The following is a 12,443-nucleotide window of genomic DNA, read 5'->3' as shown; positions in this document are numbered from 1 at the left end:
TCAAATAAATTAGCTTATTAAATCTCATCTTTGTAGAAATTATTTTAACAAAGCACATAATCCATTTTTTCCATGAAGCCCATGGATGCTTTCGTTCATGATGAAAGGGTCATATTGTGTAAGGAGCCTCGCGTTTATCACGAGAGAGTTATGAGAAAGTTACATTATAAAAGGTAAAATGTAAAAAAACGTATAAACATGCTTAGAGTTTGTTTAAATTATAATTCAAAAAGCAGAAGTTGTTTGAACCTTTGAAGTATCGTTGGACGTTCTACTTTTTTTTATGAGAAGAATTCTTGTAAAGAAAAAGACAAATTTTGAAAACAAAAAAATCCCGTTTTCGGTCCGTGCCTCCCGATAAAATAATAGTACATGCATCATTCTTGCTACATATTAAAATTAATGCATATGTCAATATCTTGTAATTTTTTAACGTTTTTCTGTCATAATAAACATCTTTATGCCATCCTAAAATTAAATAATTACGAATTCAGCTAAATAGCTATGTAAATGCTATTTCTGTAATTTTTTCCATTTCTTTCCTACTTAATCCAGAACTAGGTATTTTCAAATTTCTATTGTTCATAATGTTACTGTCCTTGCACGGTAAGAAGTTAAACAAATCAAACTTGATTTTACTTCTTTCGAGCTTATTTTTTGAATACATAGTGTATTTTTTTGCATTTTACTTTTCTAATTTATTTTTATTTCCATCAGTTTCCTTTAATGGAAACAATAGTTTGTGTTAAATTTACAATTATGTCAAATTTCTTTATGGGTAATTTCAATGCAGTCGTTCATATTTGATATAAATACATTAAATTTATCATAGACTGAACGCTGTAAAATAAATGCCATTTATCTTGCCAACCATTTTCGTTTCGTTGACTTAGGTGTTCATACCAATTCCTAAAGTGCAACAAATACATGAAAGCTTTCTTTTTTTTTCAAGTTAATCAGTTTAAAAATAGCATATAGGTTAAATAAAAACAAATAGTTTTGAAGATATATTTCCATTGATTGTGCTTTGCTTGATGATTGCAGCTCAAAATCAATTTGAAGGGAAAACATCAAAAGCAGTTTACAGACGTTGCTCTCAAAGTGGAAAGGGTATATTTATTTAATCTAAGAACTAATCAATTTTTTACTTTAATATTTATTTCGTAAAACATACGTACGGAAGTTAATGGCCTAAAGCAGTAAGTATCGTTACATGTTTGTACACGTAGATCGTCCAGACTAGCAGTAGCGTAGCTAGCCTGACGTTTTACTATGGAAATTTTTTTGTTTACTGACCGTGAGAACAGTATAAGTCCTGAAGAAATGAATGAAGTAAATTCTTCAAAATTTACATATTGGGAGAAATTTGCAGGCTAGCTACGCCACTTGATCAGTAGAGATAGTCAAAATTAATGCGCTTGTCTGCTCGTTTGCTTGCATTAGATATAATTGCTAGACTTGACTCAAGCGATTTTTAAGCTTGTTCCGTTAACAAATTTATGATCGTTTTACCTTATTCCACTTTAAACTTATTTTGAGTAGTTAAAGAGACGATAAAAACTTAAAATGCTATAAGTCATTTTCTTTTTCGTTTTTATTACAACAACTAATATATATAAAACTATCACCGACACGATTTTAAACCGGTTTGATTTCGTTCCATTTTTATGTAAATTAGGCATGGTTTTATTTATGATAAAAGAGCTTTATAATATTTTTCCAAAATAACTTAAAAGATATCAACAGCTGAACCAGTTTTAACTTACGTTAATTATGATGACGTGAGAAAATGTCATTTACTTTAAGTTAATCAATAAATTTTGATGACACAAATGTTTCCACTGTGAGAGAAGAACTTTAAATAATTTTTTAAAAAAATGAAATGATGTCAACACCCCTATCATATTTAATAAAGGTTAATTTTCATGCAGCTTTACTTTACGCATAAAAGAAAATGCTCGGGTTGCATTTTGCTCTCATTTGTAAAGGTTTTTTTCACTTTGTGGAGATTTCACTGCTGAGCTGTTTTTTGGAAAAAAAACATGGCTGCTGTCGACAAAAAATAGTTACTTCTCCAATGCTTAAAAACACCGTAAATTCTATTTACTTACTTGGTTTAAGGAGAAAGAATGGGATACTTACAAAACAGTAATTTCAAATAAGAAAATCGTTGCTTTATTAAAGGGATCTAAGGACTGGGGTTTGATATCGAATCATCAAACTTAAAAGTTAAATGAATTCAACTTTGTTGCGTTGATCAAGAGCTGTACGAGAGCACAAACGCGCTACTGACATTTTAAACTTTACACAGATACATATGCGTCAGCAGATAATAGTGCGAGCATTTTGTGCTGTAGCGTAAAATGCAACTGCAAGGGATTTAGCCAATAAAACGGTAATTATGATGACATTCGAAAGCATAAAAATATGTTGTTGCATATACATATTTATCCACATAAATATTCATTGGATGAAACAAGTTTGCACGTATTTTAACATTCAGTTCTTATGTTTGAAATGTTTCAGTTTTATTCAAAAGAGCATGATGAACATTTGTGCTGTCATAAAACAAATTATAATTTTGTGATTTCACTTTGACACACATTAAATGCTTTTTTAACAATATTTTCTTTGCCAATTAGCTTAAATTTTGTGTTTAGCTACGACTGTAGCAAAATTTTGGTTTTTAATTTTAGTGACATTTAATTTAGAATTTAGTATAGGTAAATTTTGTCAAGCACGAGTAAACAAGGACTTCAAAATTATACCTAACTCATGCAAAACTTTAACCCATTATGTGATATTTATTTAAGTTATTTGTATAAGAAATAATGTAATTGCCCTTAATTGACAGCATTGCGTGCGCAAAGAAGTGAACAAGCAACTTATGTTCTTTAATAAAATATCGAATTGCATTGCAGGTGTTTAAGAATGAAAAAATAAAAACATTTCTCAAATTGATTTAAATACTCGTTTACATCAGTCTTATGAAGAGTCTTATGGACAAACTGCACGTTTTTAAAAAAATGGTAATTTCTGTGTTAACTTTGTGTTTCTAAAACACAAGAGGGAATTTGAAAAGAAAAACATATTCTTTAAATGTACAATTGAATAAAAAGATTCCGAGAATGTCTTCTTTAAAAACAATTTTAACTCCGTCGAAATAAAAAAATAAGTGGAAGAAGAAAATTTTTTAGATATTTATGTCATTAAAAAATTTCAGAATTAATTTATAAAATTGTTATTTAGACACCTTTATGCCATGCAAAAATTATGCAATAAAGATCTCAACTGAATAGCTATATAACTGAGAATTCATTATTTTTCCATTTCTTTCCTACTTAAACAAGAACAAGGCTTTTTCACCTTTGGAAGTTTAATAAATAAACATTACTTTACTTGTTTTTACGTTTTAAATACTTAAAAAGTTTTTCTTTGCATTTGACGTTTTTACTTATTTTAATTATCCACCAGTTTCCTCAAATTGAAAAACCCATCTGAACAATGTTTTGTGTCAAAATTACGATTATGTCAAATTTTTTATTTAGGCAATTAAAATACACTTGTTTAATATTTATTATTTATACAACGATATGTGTATAGATTGAACGCACTAAAATAAATGCCATTTATTTTGCTATGCATTATCGTTTCGTCAGTTTAGGTGTTCATGCAAATTCGTAAAGTTTAACAAATATTTGAAATTTTTATGTTTTCATTTTGAAAGAAAATCAGTCTTAAAAATAGCCTATAGTCTCAACAAAATGGCAAATAGTTTTGAAGATATAATTCCATTGTTGGTGCTTTGCTTCATGATTGCAGCTCAAAATCAATGTGAAGGGAAAACATCAACATCACTATACAGACGTCGTTCTCAAGGTGAGAATGGTATATTTATTTGATCTAAGATATAACCATATTTTAATTTATTAGTTGTTTTACATGACATACGTAAGAAGATGAATAGTTTAAACCACGGAGTAGATTGCATCATGTTTGTAGATGTAGATCGTCTAGATTAGCAGTAGCGTATCCAACCCGATTTTTTACTCCTACTTTGCAAATAGACTGACCATGAGAAGATTAGATTTCCAAATAAAAAAATAATGATAATTCTTCAAAATTTACATGGCTTTTGAAAGTGAATTGAATTTCAAAAGAGATCAGTGGCGCGCAAATGAATATATGAATATACACATCTCGAATTAATGTTTAGTTACGCCTCTTTGTGCTCGTATGAGTCTTCTTAAATTGGAGTTCATACAACATAAATCTTTGTAAACAATAAAATTTATGTGAACAAATTGGAAACCTATCACTTATAAATATATTAAAGAAAAATATAACTTATATGGAAATGTTTTAAGCAGCAACATTCACATGAAAATTTGTGAAATGAATTTATAGTGTATAGTAAAGACGAGGATCAAAAGACAAAGTTAATATTAGTGTGCACAATGTAAGATTATCTATATTGCAAAATAGAAGCCCTTAATAAAGAATACAGAACGCGTTTTAAAATGAGTTTGTTTTATCTATACATCCCTAGACTTTACTCAAGCAATTATTAAGCTTGTGCATAGGGTAAAACTCTACCCTACGTTATTTTAGGACTGTTTTAAGACCTACCAAACTAAACAAAACGAATTTTGACAAGGATTTCCAATCTGTGCTTTTGACCCAATAGTATTACTGGATAAATTTTCAACAAGGTCAGGATTTTGATCATCCAGAAGCAAGTCGTGCTTTTTATCTCAAACGCTTATTTTGAACATTAATACAATAATGGTCGATGTTTTTATTCAGCTACACGTCTTGTTTCTTGGTTTTGTCGATAGCGCACTTATAAAAATATTAAAAACACAAAACACTTTTTCTGGTTCATGTTAAGTTGTTATACATAATGTTGTCCGACTATTACGTTATGTGACAGCAGGCAAGGAGTTGTAATCAGGTACAATTTACACTCATATTTGCATTTATATAATATAAACCTCAACAACAGACATTTATGCTCATTAATTTCAATGTGGACAGCAAACCCGTTGTAGGTGTAAATTTACATAATCTGTCTGTCTTGTCAACAAAACATTTACCCCACTTAAGGTGTATTTTTGGTCCTTATGAAGTGTTAGTTTAACACTTATTTGCTGTAAATTTTTAATTTTAAAAATTTTGAATTTTGTTACCTTAATCTGAGTTTTACGATAATTCCAATAAGATGAAGTTGCATTTCTGACATCGGCAATTTAAAGCATGCTCAATAGGACTGACAACACAAATCAAATAGGCATTTATCTTGAAATTGTGACCATGAGCTATCGTAATCTTTTAAAACATATAAGAAATAAATAGTTTCTCATCCTGATCATTAATGTTTAAAAGGAGAAAATCGAGATACACGTAGTGAAGCATGCTTAACTTGTTAATCCCGTCGCATGTCTTGATTAGTAGCCTGTTTTGCGTATGAGAAACTTAATGCAGCGAACTGTAATAAGTTTAACAAATGGCTTACCTTTAACAGTTGTCTGTTCACTTATAGATACACTACTATGGCGTCATTTGTGATAAAAGTTAAATTCGGTTATTTTTTATCAAATATATTTTCTTACTCCTTCACTTTTCCGGTTTTGTTTAGTTAGATTTTAAACTTAAAGTAATAATACTTTACTGCTTTCTGCAGGATTGAATTTGTGTATGTTTAGGCTTTAATAACGGTATATTACAATTGTTGTAAATTTGCATCAATTTTGTGTTATCATTCTAACCTTTATGATATAACTAAAGTCTAAATTTGCCTCACTGCTGTATATTTACGTAAAATTTATATATATTTACAATCATGGCGTAGAAAAATCGTAAATTGGGGCTCATATTCAATTATTTATGTTAATATCATTAGAAAACAATGGATCTGAAAAGAGCTTAACTTTGCATAAAATGAATGTATACATGTTAGACCACCAATTATCGATCCTCCTACGCCTATGCTTACATTATCTTGGTGACTTAAATACACCAAATTAGTGTAAAGTTCAAATAAAACATTAATCGATCTAAACTTAAGAAGTTATAAACTTATAACTCTTTGGTGTTAACACAGAGTCAAGAATTAAGAAAAGTTTGGTGTTCACAGTACACTTGGTAATATGTAATGTATTCACCGTTTGATATTTTATTATAGTACATTATAGAGAATTTTAACTGCACATAGCACGATCGGATGTTAGCCGCAGTAATTTAGGCGTTATAAACATTCGAATCTTGTTTCTGGTGTTTTTATGTTTATTCTAGTGTAAGATAACACGAAAAAGAAATTTGCTTTACAAATGTGGTTTTTCTACTTTTTAGTTCCACTTTGCACATTTAAGTTTTCCTTCTTGGATTTATATTTTCAACTCACGATTATTGTTCTAAACATTTTCATAACCATCGACTGTTAACTTATGCTATCGATCCTTAAACCTCACACTCAAATTTCGGTCCTCTCGTCTTTTTGATACATTCAAGCAATTGTGGGCAACATTATAAATGATATCAATTTTCCAACAGATACATGTCCATTGGTGAAAAACATCCTCAAAGAAGGAATATTTGAGACATTGGAGGATTGCACCTTTAATTGTCATCAAGAAGTACTTTGCATTGGATTCAACTTTATCAATTACTCCAGGCAAAATATAAACTGTCAATTGACATCGTCACTTCAGCATAAACATCAAAATTGTCACGAGAGAAAATGGAATTTTTACCAGAAATTAACAACTGACCCACAGGTATGAACATGGCTTATGTGTTTTTTTCTAAAATTGTTATCTACAATTGAGAGCAAAAAGTATTAAGAAAAAAGTATTAGATCTTTATGAATCGTGTACAATTTAAAAAAATATATAGTAATATCATAATATTTGAAATCCTTAATTACTAAATATTTATTAAAGTAAACATAATTCATTATGGATTTACTTGGCTCATACGTTTGTGTTAACATATCTTTTACATTTTTGCAAGCTAAGAACAAATCAAACTAAAAATGACTTCACATAAGTTAAACAGGAGTATGCAATGCAACTATTATGAAAAGCTCGTGCACACTGCAATGGTTGATTTGTAGGTGTGGCATAATTGTTCCTATGCAATTTTTAAAATTATTACTTTCTCTTACCTAATTGTCATTTTTATGAGGCATGATTTTCTTTAAATTTGCATTTCATATGAAGAAATATGTGAAAAAGGAGTTGGAAAATACCTTTTGTTTACGAAAAAATGAATACAAGAAATTATAAACTTGATAGTCATTGAAGTTGAAAAAATTTTGTTATCCATTAAAAACAATTAATGCTTTTCAATCATTGTCAATTTTGTAAGGTATATACCTTTCTTTAGGTGCCAAGTGTTATGCAAAAACACTGCAAAAATGGAGGTTGGGCAGTTCTTAATGCCAAAAATGCACCAAAGTCGGATCCTTATAAATGCCAATGTCCAATTACATATACAGGAGATTTTTGTGAAATTGGTAAGCTTAGTTTACTTTTTCATTAATAAGTAATGTAAGATACACAATAAATGGACCTTTAAGCTCAAAAGCTTTTTTTGACCTAAAGAATCGATTGCGTTATTATTTACTTGTGCAATTCCCCACTAAAATTATAATCAAACATTCACGCTTAAATATAAATGAGATAATTGTTTTGTTTAAAATTATGAATAAAATAATAAGTATTGCCTTATGAAAATTGTAACTAACTATATCTTATTAATAACTATTCAATATGTATTACATAGATTTAACTATATTGATATCATTAATACAAAAATAGGTCAGGGTAAATAAGGAAGTTAATTACAATGCGAGATAAATATAGTACAAAACTATCACGTAAATTAGGGCATAGATTTAACATAATTATTAAAATAACTTAGCGGTTGGTGACAGAATGTGCGTTCTGTTTTTTATAAAAAAAATAAGGAAGTTAAGTTTGAAAATAGTGCTAAACAACTGCACTTGTTTGTTCAGGTCAGCTTCGAATTTGTGTATGTATAGTACTTCTTTAACTTTGGGAGACATTAGAAAATTAGCAGTATCATTTTTCTACGTTGCTACCCGGCTAAGTTCTAGGCAGTCTCTTCTCGTAATGTCATCTTTTTTCTATAAAAAGTGTTCTGAAAATGTACTTTTGGTTGAATTAATGGTTTCTTGCAGGTCCACGACTGGCAAGAAAGTTTGATGGTGGCAATACACATCAATATGGATTATATGTCAACTCTTCCAAGCAATTCAATGCTTTTTCAATATCATTTTGGATCACAATGTCTGATGATATTTATTACGAGACCCAAGAGGCATCGATAATATCCTATGCATTTAAGCAAGAAGGCCAAGTCCATGCAAACGCTCCTTTATTTTTTATCTTAAACAAGAAGTTATCTTCATCTTTTTTTCGTACATTTTTTAGGTATACAGATATTACATTTTACCATATAAATAATTGATTTTTTAAATATTATTTTGAGATGCAGAAGGAATTAGAAATGCACCTTTTCCATTTTTTTTATGAGTCATTGACATCTTTTGATTTTTTCTAAACCCTTTAGTATCTCCTCAACGAAAAATGTTATTAGTGTAACAAAAAGACTTTAGAAAGCGGAAGCTAAAAGACATAAAATGCTTTCCATCTCTTTATGGTTAATTTTCGACTTGAAATCTTATACATTTTTCTACATCTTTTAGAACTGACATTAGTGATATATTTGATGGAAAAGGACATCATATTATGATCACGTGGCAAAAGGTTGATGGACAAATGATCATTTACCAAGACGGCGAACAAAAAGATTCAAAATTAGTTGCAAAAGGTCAAAATCTTCTAGCAGGAGGAATATGGGTGGTTGGACAGGATCAAGACACATTTGGTGGAGGATTTCAGAATAGTGACTGTTTCAAAGGAATAATAGACGCTGTATACATATGGGACAAAGTTTTGTCGATTGATGAGATAAAGCTACTGGCAAATAACTGCAATGCATATTTAAGTGGATACAGTATTGGTTACCATGACTTTGAATTTACTAATACTACTAATCGTGTTGAGCCAACTTGCTCCGTATGAGCATCACAGCTTTATTCCTTTTCTTTTCTGATATACTATTATAAATTGTAGAGATTTCTATAAGTTTAACTTTGTTTTAATACATTTTTGTGTTAAGTTAACATATAACGAAGCTTCATGATGTAAGTAGGTTAAATTTGCCGTTTTAATTGCATTATATAGAATACTTGATATAATGATGTTTCTTGTGAAATGTGCTACAAAAACTGCAATAATTCATGATGATGTATATAACGTGATATTTATACAAAACGTCACCATTATTAATATGTAAGCAACCGGTAAGAAAATCGACACTGGAATTTAAATGGGCGTTAAATTTTTGTTTAATTAAGATGAATGGTGTAATATACATTACTATTGGTCTGAACTTGCATGAGATTGATGATCTGTCAAGATAGTGACGTTAATTGACACTTATACTGTTGTAGCTACAACAGACCGCATTCACATCACCAAATGCATCAATAACTGACAAAGAGTAGGGAAACTTTGATCTCGTTCAAGAGAATTAAGTGAAGAACTTTGACGCACGCTCGCCATTTATGCATGCTTAGTTTATTAGAGTAGTGTATACTACCCAAGCTACAGGGTGGATCTAGGCCATGGCGAAAGTGGCTTGAGCCAAGGTCAGAATTCTGCCGCTTAAGCTTTTCCAGCGTTGACTTTTTCATGATTAAAAATTTTGCTCAAATACAGCAAAATTCGATCAAAAGCAAAAATTGAATGAATTTTGTAATTTTTTGTCAAAAAATTTGTGTTAACAGAACAAAAACTTTAAATTAAACGTCTTGTTAAAATAGTATTATCATCCAGTTAAACTCTGAACTGTTAAATCACCGAAAGCGTCTCCAATCTTGCCGAATACGACATGAATATGCTCGGAGTATGTTCGTAAATTCGCGCCTGCAATCTGAGAATGAAGAGCCACGGTCAGCGTTCAAAAAATTTCGCAATAGTTGCTAAATATAGTAACCTTTAGCCACGGTGCAGCGTTGCAAGCCAATCACAGGGAACGTTTTGGTCATGTGCGCCACGGTGAGCCACGGTGAATGTATTTTGAATGCGCAATAAATACAAGTCATATGCAATAGCTCGATACTTGTCGACTTGAAAAAACGCTACTTCTAGTTCTACTCAGCGATTAGGATCAATGGAAACTTCTAAAAAGATCGATGTTCTTGAAAAGCTTGTCCAAACCTTTCAGCAAGAGAACGCTTGCGAAATTATTTCTGGTGAATTGTCTAACTTGAGACAACACTGTGTTAAAATAATCAACGAGGAAAGGCTTCGTCGTATAAATTCTACTGACAGTATTATGCTACGAATTTGTTCATTTTCAAAACTGCAGTTCCCAGAAAGCCAAATTGAAAGATCAGGACCCAATGTCCCTGTTAGGTAAGAATTTACATGTACTGGAGTATTAAATTTATATTTTTATTTACGTTTGACATCTTGGCCTGAAATATATGATAAATCCGTTAATTTTCAGCTATTCATATTTAGTGTATCATGTAAAATATATGTCTAAAGCTGTCATTATTTTGCATACTCAGTCTGTCTAATGTACGGCCTAAATAATTTTAATTGTTACTGTTTGTTGAAAAAAATGTTTTACTTCAATATTAGTCAAAGCTGGTCCTTTTTAAAATTTAACCTAATCATTAATGTATTATCCTTGTATTCCTGGCATTTTATGTTATCCCCTGATTAAAGAAACTAACATATCATTTTGAATAACTGTTACTTTCTTTCGCGATTTATATAGAATATTGATGCTATAGTAGATGGAATCAATAAGTCGTCTGAATCCTGTACGACATGCCTAGACTAGTTCCAAATCTTAGACTACCTGCCTGTGACTTTGACTTTATCATGATGTTACCAAATTAAAACAAAGAGAAAATAACTTTCTCAATTTCAATATTATTAGTCTATCTTTAACAGTATTGGTTACCTTTATTTATTCTAATGTCATAGTCCGTCTAACAGATTTGTTTCCAGGTATAACTTGGTATCACAAAGCAGCCATTGATACTTTAATACTAATTTTTCTTTTAGTACTTTAGCCAATGGGAATTTTCTGTTGAATGCATGTTCTATTGCATTAGTTGGAAATGAGTCTCTCTCTATTTACTTGAGATTCCTAACTAGTGTTGAAATGTTTGAGAATGCAAAATACTATTCTACCCATCCTCTCATCGAGTCCCAGCATAAAAATGGTGCGTTCACTTAACTTAAAAATGCCTTTGCCATGTGTATATCCGATGCAGCTCTAACCTCTTTAGAAAATGCGAATGAAACTGCAGCAGTTTTACAAGAAGCAGTGGAAAGAGCAAATAATTACACCTTTTCACCCTTGATGTGTATGTTTGCTTTGTCCACAGTAATCCATTTTGCTATTCAGTCATACTACGCAATTACTAATGATGCTGAAGTGAAAGGAAATTGGGATTCGTTGTCTAAAATGTTCAATTGTACAATATATCCAAGAGATTTTGTTGATGGGAGTGCAATTGACTATGTCCATATATTTCGTTGTGCTGCGATGCCACCTTCTTATTTGGTAGATCAAAAAATCTCATCCACCAAAAATCATTTTGTTACTTTGTTTTTAGAGGACCACATTTGAACATTGCTTTTATTAATCTTGCCATCTTTACCATTGTTTGATAAACATCTTTGCTGCTGTTGGAAGAAGATCACCTTTGAACATTGCTTTTATTAATCTTGCCATCTTTATGGTTGTTGGATAAACATCTTTGTCGCTGTTGGAAGAAGATCAGCTTTGAACATTGCTTTTATTAATCTTGCCAACTTTACGATTATTGGATAAACATGTTTGCTGCTGTTGGAAGAAGACCGCCTTTGAACATTGCTTTTATTAATCTTGGAATCTTTACGCTTGTTGGATAAACATCTTTGCTGTTGTTGGAAGAAGACCACCTTTGAACATTGCTTTTATTAGTCTTGCTCTCTTTATGGTTGTTACAAAAGGGCAATCAAAGAGCAATCTAGTTGACAATAAGGAATTTTTTGGGATTAAATGACTTAGCTCTTAATTTGTACTCATTTTTGTTTTTTATAAATGGTATGAGTATATGGACACATCAGGCACCTTAATTCTAAATTAGTACTCATTTTATGTTCAATAAACGGTATGGATAAATGGACTCACCAGGCACCTTAATTATAAATTAGTGCTCATTTATATGTTCCATAAATGGTGTGGATAAATGGACACACCGGGCAATTTAACTCTAAATTGGAATTCATTTGCTTGTTCCATAAGTTGTATGAATATATGGACACACCAGGCACATTAATTCTAAA

General features: G+C 30.6%; 1 protein-coding gene across 1 annotated transcript; it reads left to right on the top strand.

Annotated features, from left to right (window-relative positions):
* The first annotated feature begins 3,764 nt into the window (after nt 1–3,764).
* LOC124457219 (sushi, von Willebrand factor type A, EGF and pentraxin domain-containing protein 1-like) lies at nt 3,765–9,110 on the top strand. Its single transcript, XM_047007500.1, has 5 exons — nt 3,765–3,879; nt 6,553–6,776; nt 7,387–7,516; nt 8,204–8,423; nt 8,732–9,110. The coding sequence occupies exons 1-5, from the start codon at nt 3,765–3,767 to the stop codon at nt 9,108–9,110; spliced, it is 1,068 nt and encodes a 355-aa protein (XP_046863456.1).
* Nucleotides 9,111–12,443: the final 3,333 nt, after the last annotated feature.

The sequence above is a fragment of the Xenia sp. Carnegie-2017 genome, unplaced genomic scaffold, assembly GCF_021976095.1.
Source record: "Xenia sp. Carnegie-2017 unplaced genomic scaffold, XeniaSp_v1 HiC_scaffold_6, whole genome shotgun sequence".
NCBI lineage: Eukaryota > Metazoa > Cnidaria > Anthozoa > Malacalcyonacea > Xeniidae > Xenia > Xenia sp. Carnegie-2017.
The sequence above is the reverse complement of the archived record's forward strand: the minus strand, read 5'-3'. Positions and strand labels throughout refer to the sequence as shown.